This window comes from Eptesicus fuscus, chromosome 5, assembly GCF_027574615.1.
Source record: "Eptesicus fuscus isolate TK198812 chromosome 5, DD_ASM_mEF_20220401, whole genome shotgun sequence".
NCBI lineage: Eukaryota > Metazoa > Chordata > Mammalia > Chiroptera > Vespertilionidae > Eptesicus > Eptesicus fuscus.
The window spans coordinates 86,550,125-86,565,355 of NC_072477.1; the positions used below are offsets into that span (position 1 = coordinate 86,550,125).

The 15,231-nt window shown below is 36.9% G+C and overlaps 1 protein-coding gene across 1 annotated transcript in view; it reads left to right on the top strand.

The window, feature by feature from the left end:
• NPAS3 (neuronal PAS domain protein 3) overlaps positions 1-15,231 on the top strand; it is an 875,944-nt gene that overhangs the window by 262,991 nt on the left and 597,722 nt on the right. Inside the window, exons 3-4 of the mRNA XM_054716524.1 lie at positions 14,076-14,320; positions 14,432-14,482. Coding sequence (XP_054572499.1) covers positions 14,076-14,320; positions 14,432-14,482 — 296 coding nt within the window. The remainder of the gene's footprint in view (positions 1-14,075; positions 14,321-14,431; positions 14,483-15,231) is intronic.

Consider the following 15,231-nt stretch of genomic DNA (forward strand, 5'->3'; position numbering starts at 1 on the left):
TGAGTTTGTGACCCTTAAATTCACTCACACTAGACTAACAATAATTCATAAGTCTTAAAATAACTCAAATTTTATGAGAAGGGGTATGACTAAATCAAATTCATTACTCAGAAAAACATGTGTAGAAGAAAATGAGGGAATAAAAATGAGGGGGAAGAAAACAAGGCATTTTTAGAACAATCCTGACACATTTAGTAAAATACAAATTTCATCTAATGCTTAGAAGTGTTCAAATACCACCCCTGAGAATTTTGGATGTGTTGAGTTAATTGGAAAAGTCTTAGCTCCAGAAAGCCACATATATAATTCAGTTCCTTAAGACAGTCATGTGTTTATGTGAGTGTGAGTGTGAGGTGTGTGTGTGTGTGTGTGTGTGTGTGTGTGTGTGTGTGTGTGTGTGTGTTTGATATGTGATTCAGGTCCACAACCATGGGAACATGAGAACATGACAAAGTTTCCACATTGCTCTTGGTGACTCATTGATGTCTACACTATCTTCTTATGCTGTTGGGGAACACTGCGGTTTTCAAAAGTGAAACTAATGATAACTAGTGTTCTTGGTTGGCTGGTAACTCTAAAGGAGTCCTCCTGGGATGACCGTCTGAGATAAATATTTCTGCCCAAAGTAACATAAAATTCAGAGCGAAGACTACAGGTGAACTTAAGAAAGGAGGGCTCCTGTGAAGTACCTGTGGGAAGATAACAGGATATCCATTTTGGTCAAGGTCCATACTTAGCTGGCAGGTCAGAGAAGACATGTTCAACCATATGGTATACATTTTGTGTTTTTCAACAAATTATTTGGTGGGTGCAGTTTCAGACACTAAAGTTATTTATGGAGGCTTTGTGATAGCAGCCACTTGAGAAAATTGCTGGCTTCCATTGCTCCATTTCAATTAAGCAATTCCTTTTACATCCGCTTACAAATCATCATGTGCTTTCTTATATCTGAGAAATCAACATTTTGGACTCATGTTACTATTAAAGTTATGATAAGTATTTGTTCAAAATCAGGACTTTCAGTTACTAAGACAATGGGTCTTTTTAGTTTTATATATACTTACATCATGAGACAACCTTTTGTTTTTTCATTGACAACTTACAAACTCATAAAATAAATAAGATGCACCTAATTGCCTAATTTTTATTTTAAAATAAAATAAAGTTTTATTCTAAAATTTATTTGGTTGACATTGGTTAATAAATCGTATAGGTTTCAGGTATATGTTTATATGATATGTGATCTATATATTGCATTGCGTGCCCACCACCCATAGTATTTTTATAATTGATTTTATGCACTGACATGTACTTTTCTCATCCTGTCAAGTGACTAGATTTGGCTCAGAATAATTTACTTGCAGTTCCTTAAAGTTAGATTTTTATGAGATGAGTAAGCATCTATCAAGATTTTCAAAAGAATGTAGAGTCCATGGAAGACTTAGTTCCTGACTGAGGAATGGAAGCCTAGACATTAATGGGGATTTTTATGTTGTCCCACTTTGTAAAGTACTTCAGTAAGGTATCATGACCCCTCACATTAAATGTTACCAGGCACACACAAACATCGTGGCTGTTGCATATACTTATATAGTTTATTACCATGGAACCACCCTGCCACCAAGGGCCAGAACCTATTAGAAGTGGGAAGTATAGTAATCATTAAAAAACAATAAGTGATCTATAATAATAAAAGCATAATATGCTAATTAGACCAGACGTCCTTCTGGATGACCTTCCAGATGAAGCCAGGGCTGCAAGGGAAGCCCGGGTCCTGGCTGCCAGAGGGAAGGAAGGCCTACCTACTCTTTCACGAATTTCGTGCATCGGGCCTCTAGTCCTGATTATAATAGTTTGGTCAGTGTTGTAAAGCTTAGTAGAGATCTTAAGATATCAATTGTGGCAACTTGCTAACGTAGACTTGAGTCAGGTTCTGAGAATGTGCTTCGGGAATGTGCAATATTTTGTGTGTTTATTTGTCTGTTTTCTCCTGGGTAAGGATTTACAGCTGCCGTCAGGTTGTCAAGGTGTTAGTGACACACAGAAAAAGTCAGTCATTAACTGGGAGTATTCTGCAGCCCCAACCACACAGCTGGCAGCTGGTGCACTGGGAAAAGCTCTGTTCTGGGGTTTAGAGGGACCACGCAGGACACGGGGGCCTGCCTGCATGGCTTAAGGACTCAGTCATCTGGCTGGAGACCTGGGTGAGGGAACTTCAGGGGGATGAAGCCCTTTCCTCACTCTTCTGTTTCTAGTTCTCTCTTAGAGGAATGACCCGGCCAAGCTTTTCCCCCAAATAGTTTTCAGGCTCTACTGTTGCAAGAAGTAGTTGATAGGGTAGCACTTGATAGCACTATCAGGAAAACCATTCATTAAACGAAAACTATCTTGGAGTATCATGCTGTTTCCGAGGCTCAACTTGGACTCCATAAAATTACATTTTAAAAATGTTTATAGTAAGAATTGCATGTTTATTGAAGAAACTTCAGAAATTAGTTACTCCTTTGCTCCCCTGGACAAAAGAAGGAATTTCTACCATGGAGAAATAACCAGTTTTAATATTTTGCTTCATTAATCCAGATTTGAGTATATTTTATATCTATAGCTATCTATATAGGTATAGGGCTATTGCCATATAGTAATTTGATCTCACCATACAAGATAATTTTTTTTGTGTGTGTGTTTATCAATATTTTTTATATTTTTTCTTTTTTCTTTTTCTAATTTTTTCTATTTTGATTAAGGTATTACATATGTATCCTTATTCCCCCATTGCCCCCTACCACTCCCACTCATGCCCTCACCTCCCTGGTGTCTGTGTCCATTGGTTAGGCTTATATGCATGCATACAAGTCCTTTGGTTGATCTCTCCCTTACCCCCACCCTCTCCTACCTCCCCTCTGAGATTTGACGGTCTGATAATTTAAAACTGCCTTTTATCATTTATCATATTGCAAAATTTTTTAAGCCATTGAAGATTTTTTTCAACATCCTTGTTCAATCTCTTGAGAATATTCCATATATTTTCTAAAGCTTATCAGAGAGTCAGTGAATATTAATTTAGCATTATATTTGTTCATATCTTAGTCAAATTGGGTCACCAAAGAAAATGTCTAAGTCTTTGGATAGGTATTGGCCCAGGTGTTCTCTAGAAATCATAACAGTTTACACTCCCAGCAGCCATGCACTGTGCTTTTGGACTCTTGATGAAAGATGAAGCAAAAATACACGAATTAAAAAGAAATAGGTGGGGGACGGAGTATGTAGTCTCTTAAGACTGATAGACCTATATTGTCAGTTGCAGTGTTTAAAGAAAAGGGTGACCATTTTACTTATCTCAATTTCACAAAAGAATGCAGGCATCTAGTGTAGTGGTGTATTCATTGATGCCAAGTAACAGTGCTCTGTCTGTAGTGTTCACATGACCATAACCTTCATTTTTTATGCTTAAATATCATCAGACTTGTCAAAGCATGCTCTCCCCTTTCAAAGTGTCTCTTATCAAACTTGAAAGTTTTCAAAGCTTTCTTCCACTTCGTTGTGTTTTCAGAAGTGTTTGAAATCACACTTAAAGAAAATTAAAAGAAAAAAATGAATTTTCTTTCCAGAAAAGGTCATTTGAATTTGAATTGCAAAGCAATTTATTTTGGGACTTACAGCAATTAATAGCAAACCTATATCCTCCCAATTGGAATGTGCTTGTAAGCCTGAAAAACGGGTCTTATTGGACATTTCATTAAGGGATTAATGTTTTCATAACAATTATTATGAAATTTACATGGTTGATTAGAAATCAAATAAAATTTTATCAGTGGCTTGTCATCTAAATAAAGCAGAGAAAGCATGAAGACTTGCTGCAGAGACAATGTAGTGCAGTGAGAAGGATGTATTGAGTTATCTTGCCAAGATTCAAATTCCAACTCCAACCGTCATTGGCTGTGGGCAAGCCACTTTTCCTCTCTTTGGTTTGATATTCTTATTAGTGAGATGGGGCAGTATTACTTCCAGAGTGACCAACTGTTCTGGGTTGCCTAGGACAGTGGTTGGCAAACTCATTAGTCAACAGAGCCAAATATCAACAGTACAACAACTGAAATTTCTTTTGAGAGCCAAATTTTTTAAACTTAAACTTCTTCTAATGCCACTTCTTCAAAATAGACTCGCCCAGGCCGTGGTATTTTGTGGAAGAGCCACACTCAAGGGGCCAAAGAGCCGCATGTGGCTCGCGAGCCGCAGTTTGCTGACCACTGGCCTAGGACATTCCTGCTTCTAGCACCGAAAGTCCAGAATCTGGGGAAAGCTCTCCCTGAGACAAAGTTTCTGGGGGTGGTTGTGTGTGAACAATTGACTGGAAAGTGCAAAACTCATACAGCTCATACAGCTCACCCCCAAAAGGGGGCTGAGAACAATATTGTTTTTAGTTTCAAATGCATCCAGCAGAGTCTGTCTGCCTTCCGTAGGTGTTACTCTCCCCACCCCTCATGGCTGAGATTGGCCGTCATGAATTAAATGCGATCGTGTTTAAAACAGTGGGACCCTGGCTGAACGATAGTAAGCATTCAGATTAGCTTTTACTGTTATGATATTAAGGTCCATGCTAATCTTTGGTGGTGCTGAATAATCTTAAAATCAGAAGCAACATGTGTAGCACTGTAGATCCTTGGAGTGGTAGAAATCCCAGCCCCCATGGATGGTCAGTAAAATGTCTCGCCATCACAGGGTGCCCACCAGTCCCTCCCATTTTGTCTTTCGGCAGAGATGCTCTGACCCTTCCAAATACTGAGCAGGAGACATTCCTCTCAGTCTGTGCTCCTGACTCCTGCCACTGTTAATGGAAGTTACACATGTGTGCTCGCCAGGATGGGAAAGCCTGTATTCCACGGTGGGCAAAGACCCATGGTCCTGAAAATCTTCCTAAACTTCAGATCTGAAGAGAGCAGGGCAGGGAATTGCTGCTTTCTCTTTATATTAGCTTCTTCAATTTCCTTTTAATTGGAGCCAGGAACCTAGATTCTTGTAACTTCAGGGGGATGAACAATATAAATTAAGATCTGGATGCTTTCCAGGTTTCCAGGAAGGGCTGAGCTCAGGGAACACTCTCTCTCTCTCTCTCTCTCTCTCTCTCTCTCTCTCTCTCTCTCTCTCCACATTTCTGGCTATTGACAAATCGCATGCAGTTGCCTAATGAGTCCATATTTGCTTCTGAGGTTTCACATTTGCAAACTGCACTGCTGAGAAAGTAAGTGAAGTGTTCACCCACCGCTGGTGTGAGCTGACCGGTTTAATGTACAGGACAGATAAACCCTAGAACAGTGAAGACTCTAAACCAGTAACACAAAACCTTCAAATACAGTATCTTACCTTGTTCAGGACAGTCATTTCTCACCAAGAATTCTTTTCAATGTATAAGACTTCAATTTATGTTTAAGAACTAGTAAACTATCGCAGTTTGACAGCCATTCACACTGAATTCTGTGCATTAAACCAACAGCATTCTTTTCCACAAACATTCATTGTTAGGACAATGCTCTCAGACAGAATTTATGAGAAATGGAATTATGTTACCAAGGAGATAGCATTTACTATAATGAAGAGTAGATCCTAGAAAATGGCCCCTTTTACAGCAGCTCAGAGCAGAGCCACAAAAGCAATTGATTGGTCTTGGCATTTAGTCTTATATCAGCTGTGTCATCCATAGCTTCAGGAGTGAGAACACTAATCTAAAGTGACATTTCTGTTCTGGCGGGCTTTTCTGCCCTGATGAAAGCAATTACTTCATTCCTAAATGATAATTTGCAGGAGTTTCAACCACTTTAATTGATAATTTTTTTTTGTTCTGAGTTCAATTGTGAAGTGATTAGCTGATTTGGTAAATAGAAATTTAAGGTGTGAAACATACAAGTTGCTCCAAGGTAAAGTGCTATTTATGGGGTGGAGAGAAATTACTTGATAAAGCAGCAATTTTTCCATTATTATGGAACTGCCAGTGGTATGGCTTAAAGTTCTGGGGAAAATGAAGAACAAAACACTTTGATTCATGAGGTTTGGGGCAGATACCAAAGCATACAATGAATAGTTTTGTCTTGCTGTGGCTCATTCCAGGGTTATTTGAGGCAAGGTGACCATTGGTTGAAAAGGATTGTGCAGACCTCTCAGCTTTTCTTGTTACTATTCTAATGACTCATTCTGGAGTTACATCCTTTTATTTAAAGTGTTAAGAATAAAAATGCTCATTGGCTAAAACCAATTAATTTAATTATTAAGTTCAAACGTACACAAGGCATTTTCTGAACGTGAGGAAAGGCATTCAGTTAAATGGCTTTAATTAGTCTTTTGATCTATTTACCACAAGTCAAAAAATGGGTCATGATTATTCAGTCAGAATATATTTTTAAAAAATTTAATGCATCTTCATTTTAATACTTTATCCAATGTTAGCAGTTGCAGTTGTTTTTGACATTTTTAAGCAATCAATTTCATGATATTTTCTTACATGGGGAAAAATAATGGTCATTTCACATGTTAAATGAGAAAAATAAAGCAAGAATGAAGGTCAAACTGATTTAGCACATCAAACAGTCTTTGTCAGCCAAGCTTAATATATCCTGAGTTTGTGGAACAAATGAAATTTTGCTGCTATGTTACACTTTGCTTCCAAACAACCATTACAACTGGTTTTATATATTGTGTGAGCATCAGACCATCAAACAGTGCATCTTTACTGACGTGTTGCTGCAGCGATGATCTACGGCAGCAATCTGCCATTTATATAAGGGCAAAATGTGCATCTATATTTAGTTGTGAAATTGGCCTATTATACTCTTGATGTTTACAGAGGCTAACATAAATTAATGATGACAGCTATGAGCAGTGCATTAGTTAAGCAGGAGAGTTCTTACCTTGAACTTGAAGGTTCCAGTTTTAACTTCCAACATATACTATACTGCTTTCTTCACACATTAACGGAAAGTTTCTGAAATGATTACCTTTTCTTGGAGAGCATCTTAAAGACTTCAATTTGTGAGCTATGTTGTGCGTAATCCTACCAGATAATAGTTGTTTATGCATTTCTCAATTACAACACATTATAAGAAAGCTGATATTTATAATCATAGGGAAAATAATCCTGAAAGATTAATTTTTTAATAGGCTGATTTGATTAACTTTGAAGTCTATATGATATTAATGTGTGGATGGCTGTTTTATTGAAACTAATGAAGGAAAAGCAAGCAGTGCTTATATAATCTTTATCTTTTCTCTGGGAAACCTCCTCATTCAGCTCATGTCAGGGCAGGTGTAGGTACTGGAGTACCTATAGATTTCACCGTTAACTATGACCAGAGATCTAACAAGTGTGCAGGTGTTCAAAGGTTCATGAGTTAAAATGCTGAAGCCTTTGATGAATTTTTGATGGCTGCATTTTTAATACAGGTCGACCTTCTTCCTTTGAGGCTGCATGCCAGATTAATTGATAAATAGTAGAAGTCTGTAGTGCTGGGTTCTCCTAAGCAAACAAGTAGGAAAAATCCATAAAACCTGCCTGTCTGGCTCCTTAGCAGTACTTTTAAAAGGTAAAATTTAAAGTGGTTCTGACCCTACCTTTCCTTTTCCTGATAGATAGATGCCTCAAACCTCTCATGTTCTTTAATAAGGACTGGTTATTGTGTTCTAAAAGTTTACATGTCAGTGTTAAAATTGAGGCTTAGAGAAAGGATTCTCATGTAGAGATAGTGTGTATATATATCAATTATGTCTATATCAGAAGCAGTTCCACAAATATAACTATAAGTTATAAAAATGATAAAAAAAATCTGATTGTGAAGATGTTATATGAGAGGAAGAATTATTAATTTGTTTCTCTTTGATAAATACTATTTTTCCCTTTATCATGTTCTGTAGATCTCAGCTATATTATTTCCATAATTGTCATAACCATTTCTGTGAAGAAAGAAACCAAAGTAATCAATTTTGCAAAGCTAAATTTGATCAGCCACAAAGGATAGCCTACCTCTCTTAACTTAATGACTCATCAAGTCCAAAGTTGTCTTTTTTTCCCCTATCCTGGACAAGTAGCATCCTTATCCAGCTCTGTGGCAGCTTCAGGGAGATTGAAAATTATGGGTCAATTTCATAATATTGGTTTGGTGATCATGGCTGTACCTGTTTAAGGTTTTATGCCTTAAAACATGTTTTGCTCGTTTCAGCACAAGCAAAATTTCATGACTCAGCCTTGCCCCCAGTGTGGAGACCTAAGCAGCAAATGCTGCTTGCTGCATTCCCACACTTTCCCATCACCAGAAGTGCTGCGTGAGCTCTCCATGGTCCTGGGGTTGGGGCCTTGCCTACCAAGGAGAACTTTTAAGATTTGTGATGTTTTGGAAGATATTTTGAAAGATTATCTTTCCACTAGGAGTATGCATATACCCTTTCTAGATAATAATTGTCATTGCAAATTTGAAGTCTTCCATAGAAGTCACAAGCTTTCGGAGTAACCTATTCCTTTAGCACCTGTTTAGATATTCATGTATAAACAAAATGGCTTGTTTTGCAACTGAATGCCATTTTTTTTCAACTTTAGCAAACTAAAAAATGGCCACCTTTCCTAGAACAGAAAATCATTTATTTATTTTTAAGTCTTTCATCTGTCATTAAGAAACTTTTTTTTATTTGAACAACTCATTAAGTATAGCTTCAGTATAACACATATAGACTATAGGCATAAGGAGGACTAGGATGAAAAATCAAGATCTCTGCAATAACAGAATTTTACTTCACTTAGAAACCTAATGTTATATGTCAAAACTAGTGAATAGGAATCATATTGGTGAGAACAGAGTATACATTATAAATGAACATTGTTGACCTCAAAGCATAGAACTATCATTGTGAGATGAGCTAAGATTTTTTTGTTAAACACATCTTATATAGTGTTACTGTGTGCCAGACACAACTGTAATTGTTTTCCAACCAATAAATTTAATTACAACAATAATCTTATGAAGCAGATAGCATTATCATCCCATTTCACAGATGAAAATAACTGAGACAAAATAAGTTAAGTAATTTTCTCATATCTACCTAATTAGGAAGTTATAGAGCCTTGATTTAAATAGAGGCAGATGGCTCCACAGTCCATGTACTTAATGTCTACCTTCTGCTGGTATGGAAGATGCTGAGAAAGGTGTCAGACAGAAGCTGATGATAATCACTATTAGAACATGTAGGACTTTAAGAAAATAGGCAGTTTTAATGTTGTCATCAAGCAGAAGTTAGGCCTCTGATTTTATTTTCCTTGGTTTGACTTTTACTGTCACTGCATGGGAAATTAAATTTACTAAAGTGAAGGTCATAAGTGGCAGTAGAGAAAGGATCTGAGAGGACAATGAGGAAAGCAAACAGGTATTCCGAATTATAGAAAATGTAGTCAAACATGATGGTATAAAACAGTTGGGCTTTTTTTTTCCCATATAAGTTTTATATTTATTATAATAAGAGTTACTGCTTATGTAAGATTTACAATATGGTTGACATTTAGCAATTTGCACACATTAGCTCAATTATTCCTCTCAGGAATATTATGAAGTAGGTACTATTAAAATGTCCATTTTCCAGATGAGGAAATTGAGGCCTAAAAAGGTTGAGAGGCCTACCCAGCGAGTAACTGTCTGGTGATGTGAAGGTCCACAATCTGGCTACAGAGCCCCCACCCCTAACTCCTGTGCCCCAAGTTTGAGGATGGGTTGACTTCAATATGGGCATTTCTGAGCCTTTCCAATTTCTTGAAATTCTCTGTTGTGAAATTCTAAAGTGAACTCTGCCACATTTAGAGTTCATAAACTATCTTAATTGTTAAAATCTAGAACTGTCCAAGAAGTTTACTACTTTATAGTTAACTCTCAGGGGATTTGCCAAAAATGCTCTATTTGTTATCCTCATTTTATGAAATGATAAAATTAAGGCTCAACTTTGTGAGTTAGAAACATAATGGCCACAAATGGCCAACATGTGTCTTTAACTCCTTCAGCAGGAGTCTGCATAAAATACACAACTTGCCAAAGGGATTTAAGATTCATAAAAGGATTTTAAAAAATCACTTTTCATTTAATGTGCACTGTTATTACTAGTAAAGGTTTTTTTATTGCTTGTTATCTGTGCATAAGGTATAACTTTAGAAACTTGTAAAAATTCTTTTAAGGTATTGAGAAGAAACATAGATTAAATAATATTATTGAAACCAGAGATACTTGTTTATGATAAATGAATTCTGGCAACATCAATGATACGAAAAGGGGGAAAATTTAACTTAATAAGCCTTATGGGAAATTCAAGATACTAGATCATTACCCTTTTAGTTGGGGAGATGGGGTCCCTAAGGATAATCTGAAAATCATTTACAAATATACACATATACATACAACTTCATATAGGACTTCCAACTTTTATTTATCTCTATCTCTACACATCTATATCTATCTGTCTCCCTTTTGAAGTAGCTGTTGATTTTTTTGGTTTTTAGTTGGTGGTAGTGCTGGTAATATCCTCATCGAAGAGTGCTGGCATTTTGATTTGCTGAGGGATAAGGTAGTCTCTTCTTCCTGTTCTCCAGAGCCTGAGGGGAAGAGCATCAGCAGTGGGGAGCTTGGGCCCAGGGAGTACTTATTGTGACTCTGAAGCCTAATCATATTTTAAATGGCAGCGATCAAACATTTTGCTCATGTACAAATAAGCCATCCTTTCTTTAGTATTCTATAAATATTGTTTTTGTGCTTTTTTTTTTTTTGGTTTGGAACAGAATGTATAAATACAAAGTTTATTTTAGGTTTTAATGTAGTCCTTAAATCAATTTAAGAATTGCTTATAACTAGGCTCTACTTCACAAAAGCAGACAAAAGATTAATCCTCAATCTGTGTTGTTGTCTTCAGGTCCTTAGCTTCATCTATTTTTGTCAGCATCTCTATAACCTCTATAATCCTTTGACTGTATTTTATTGCTGTTGCCCTCAAAACCAATTACTACTTATTACAGACACAGTGCTATCATTCTGAAAGTCTTCTGAACTATGGTGTCTGCATAATGATGTGATGTGGGAGTCATGGAAACCCTTTGTTATTGAGATTATGGCCAAGAAGATTACTCCAGCGGGGTAACAGTGTGTGCTAGAGTAAATACGGAGAGGAGGGGCAGAAAAACAACAGAATGTGGAGTAGGAACACACAGAGGAAGTTGTGCTCAGAGCTGTGTTAGAACAGTCAGGTGTCAGGGCAGTATTGAGCAGAATGCCAACATGCCACATATTCCCATTCCCCTCTGCTAGACTTTGGAGCCCATTGGGTTGCTTCCTGTGATCTTGGGCTTTCCTCCCCGTAGGCTTATTTTTTTTCTTTAGTTTGTTGATAAATTATGCTTTAATATCAATTTCAGAATAATTGCCTAATTCTCTCGTTACTTCAGGTGAATAGAGATATTCCTAGCATGAGTATTAGTAATATTAAATTAGATAACAAATGAGTCCATTTGTGATCATTTGAGTGACATGTCTAAAGGAAAATCATGTATATAATCCACTAAAACTACCTTCAAAAGTGGTCTCCCAAATTATTAGCCAGTTATAAAAATGCATCCCTGCTCCATTGTTGACCAAATGACATATTTTAATGGGCTTGCGTAATTTTTAGAACTTTAATTAGCTAACACAAAATTAAAACATAACATAAAATTTGAAATGCCATGTAAAAGTTTAGTTTTTGTTCTTTAGAAATAGAAAAACCAGAATTCTGGCAACACCAGGCCTGCTGCCACCAAAGCTCTAGTTAGCTGAAAGTGTGTGTGCCAAAGGGATTTCACATTCATAAAATCTTTGCCTGCACTGCTGTCCTCTTCACTCATCACCATCCCCTGCCTTAACCCTGGGAGCCCTTGAGTTTGCAACCTCTGCTCCAGAGCTCCATCATAGTCACTTACTGGACTAAAAAAAAGTTGTGAGTCCAGCCCCCCTTCTGGAGTAGTATCCAATTACAAGAATATAAAGAGAACAGAGCACTGAACTTGGACCACTGCACTCCATAAGTGGTAGAGAAACATGTGAAAAGAGAGGTTTTTCTTGGCACAGGTGACTTCAATGGTGTTAGGTAGATTGCTTGTATTATAGACAGAGAGGGATATGTATCGTTCTTTTATCTTAAGATGTTAATCTGGATCTCGGTTAGATTTATACTTGGTCATATTTTAAGGCTCCTCTCACTTTATTTTCATAACTAGAGGCCCAATGCATGAAATTCATGCAAGAGTAGGCCGCAGCCCTGGCGGCTGCCTCGATCCCTCGCAGCTGGCGGCTGCCTCAGTCCTGTGGCTGCAGCCCCAGCTTTGTTCGAAAGGTCATCCGGAAGGACGTCTGGTCTAATTAGCATATTATGCTTTTATTATTATAGATTTTTGACAAGCCAAAATTGATCATTTGTAGCATTGAATGGAGGCCAGCCAAGATATTGGGATATAAGTGGCATAACAAGTCTTTTCTTGTAAATTAGGGATGTTTCTACCTGAGTTACCACCTGAGATATGAAGAGACAAAGGTTTGTCACCTAAGACTGCTGAGACTGAGAATGATAGCAGTAACTTGTCCAGTTCTGAGAAACATATTAATTAGCTAATTCAGAATATTTTATTAATAGAGTAAACATGAAATAATTTGGGACATTAGACCAGAACATTATGGCATTACTTAAATTACATAGATATTTAATAAGATAGTTTGAGTGTCTACCCTGGATACAATGTTTATACCAGGAACAATATAAGGTATACACTAATGTGACCTGGAATGTTATTATCCATATTCTACTAATAGATATGGGAGCCACACTTTAAACTCACTTTGATTTATTCCTCTGGTCTCACTTCCTTCCTTATTTCTCATTCTCACTATTTTATAATGGGAAGCCAGCATGCTAGACTCAAAGATTTAAAATGTCCTCAGAGTTCAATAAAATGGATACCTAGAAATGATTTTAATAGTATCTGGATACTGTAAGTATTGCCCAATTACCTATCACCAGTGTCTGATTTTGAGTTTATTTCTTGTCAGACACAAAACAGAGCAATTCAGAGTAGGTGGAATTCTCTTGTCAGATGCTCAGAGGCAACTTCAGTGGTGCCAGATTCTGCCCTCAGCAATGTGAGCAAACTTCAAACAGAAATGCACATGAATAGTTAAAGAAAAATGCTGGATCCCACCTGTTGCCTCTTCTGTGAAGGATATGTCTATAATGTTTATAAATTTTAATAACCCAGACAGGACTTTTTGTCTTTCAATATTAAATTTATATTATCATAAAGTTTGACTTTTCTGGGCAATGTGTTTTATCCTCTAGTAATTTAGGGAATCTATCCATTTATTAGTGTATGGCAATTGAAAAAAGAATGAAAGTATTCTCTTATCAACTAATTAGCAGCACATTTATAAAATTACATGGAAATCTTCATCTTTAATAGGATGTTTTCCTTATCTGACTGAGGTCTTGATTGGTACTGAGCGCTGGAAAAAATCAGCATTTTATTTGTTGATTCTCTGAATTGTGTTTGTATTTTCCTTTTTCCTCAGAGATGATAACTGAAATAATTTTTTAAAATGCATCCTTTTGATGGCTTATAATCCTATCGGAATAATAGTTAAATGGACAAAGCCAAGCTTGAGAATAGATATGATAGATATCTCAGAATAGATATCTACAAGCCCAATCTTTTAAATTGCTTATAGCTGAAAAGATCAAGTACCACCTGTAAATCGCATGTTTCAGAAACAATGAATGTATGTTAATCCATGGTCAATTGAGAGGGAAAACCCTACCAAGCAAATGATTTTTACTCATTGCACTTGAGTTCATGGCATATAAGTCCAGAGGTAGAATTTATGGTTTTAGTGGACATTGTCTGGAATGTATTTTACCATGACCCATGGGATTTTGAAGAAGATTTTGGTAGCTTTTTGCTGGGAAAGGGGAAGTAAAAAGAAAGCAGTTTCTATCTTATGAGAAAATCATATGTTCTAAACATTACTTTGTCACTTTCATTTCAGTTTACAAGCATTGAGAAAGGAGAAATCCCGAGATGCTGCACGCTCCCGCCGGGGAAAAGAAAATTTTGAGTTCTATGAATTGGCCAAGTTATTGCCTCTTCCTGCAGCCATCACAAGCCAGCTGGACAAGGCGTCCATCATTCGACTTACAATTAGCTATCTGAAAATGAGGGACTTTGCTAACCAGGGGGACCCTCCATGGAACTTGCGAATGGAAGGCCCACCCCCAAACACATCCGTGAAAGGTAAGTTTTAAGCCTCTGGTCATTGTGGCTTATGGTGTTCTGTAGCTGTCTTTAAGATGAAATGTTTACCATCATCCTTTCTTCTTTTCCTGCATATCAAATCCTTTAAAGGGATACAAATGTGGAAATCTGAACTCTGCATGAGAAAGACACCATGTGAAGGTGAAATGAACCTCTTCTATTTCTATTTTCTTTTCAAAAAAATTTGTTAGCCTAAAGTATTCTATCACTTTATATAAGGTTTCGGAGAATTGGGAATGAAATGACTTACATTAAAGTGCTTCCTGGGTTTAATTCAAGTTATGTTAATACATGCAAATTTTTGTTGATGGGTGGAGTGTGAGAATATTGCTAAAGGATAGAGCTAATATTTTCTGTCTTTAGTCACCAAAGAAGGAAACAGAGTCCAACTGTAGCAGGCATTTTGAGCAATGATTTTATTGATTAATAAAAAAATGAAGCCATGTATTAATGTTTCAAGTCTCTATACATATTGCCTAGAAGTTGCAAATATAAACATGTACTTGTCCTCCAAATCTTTGTTGCAGTTACCCTTAAATCATTATTTTAAAATTTTAGGCCTTCTTCACTCTGGAAATTGAGAGAGGTATTTCTTGTGTGCTCCTGTAACTCCTAAAAATGTATGGCATTTCTAGCATTTTAGCATGTATGCATATGTTTTTCAGTGTACATGTGGTGTTGGCCATTGATTTTTCTAACTTTAAGGGTGTGTCATTCAAAGCATAGGACTTTAGGGATCTCCAGGTTTTTTGTGCCTAACCTAGTTTCTGGACCCTTGACGAGTGTGGGATAAAAATGGACATTTGGCAGAATTTCAGGCAACCGTCGCTCAGGGAGGAGTTAGGTTCTTTAGTTAGTGGTGACACCTTGACAGCTACCTTTGGAGAGGG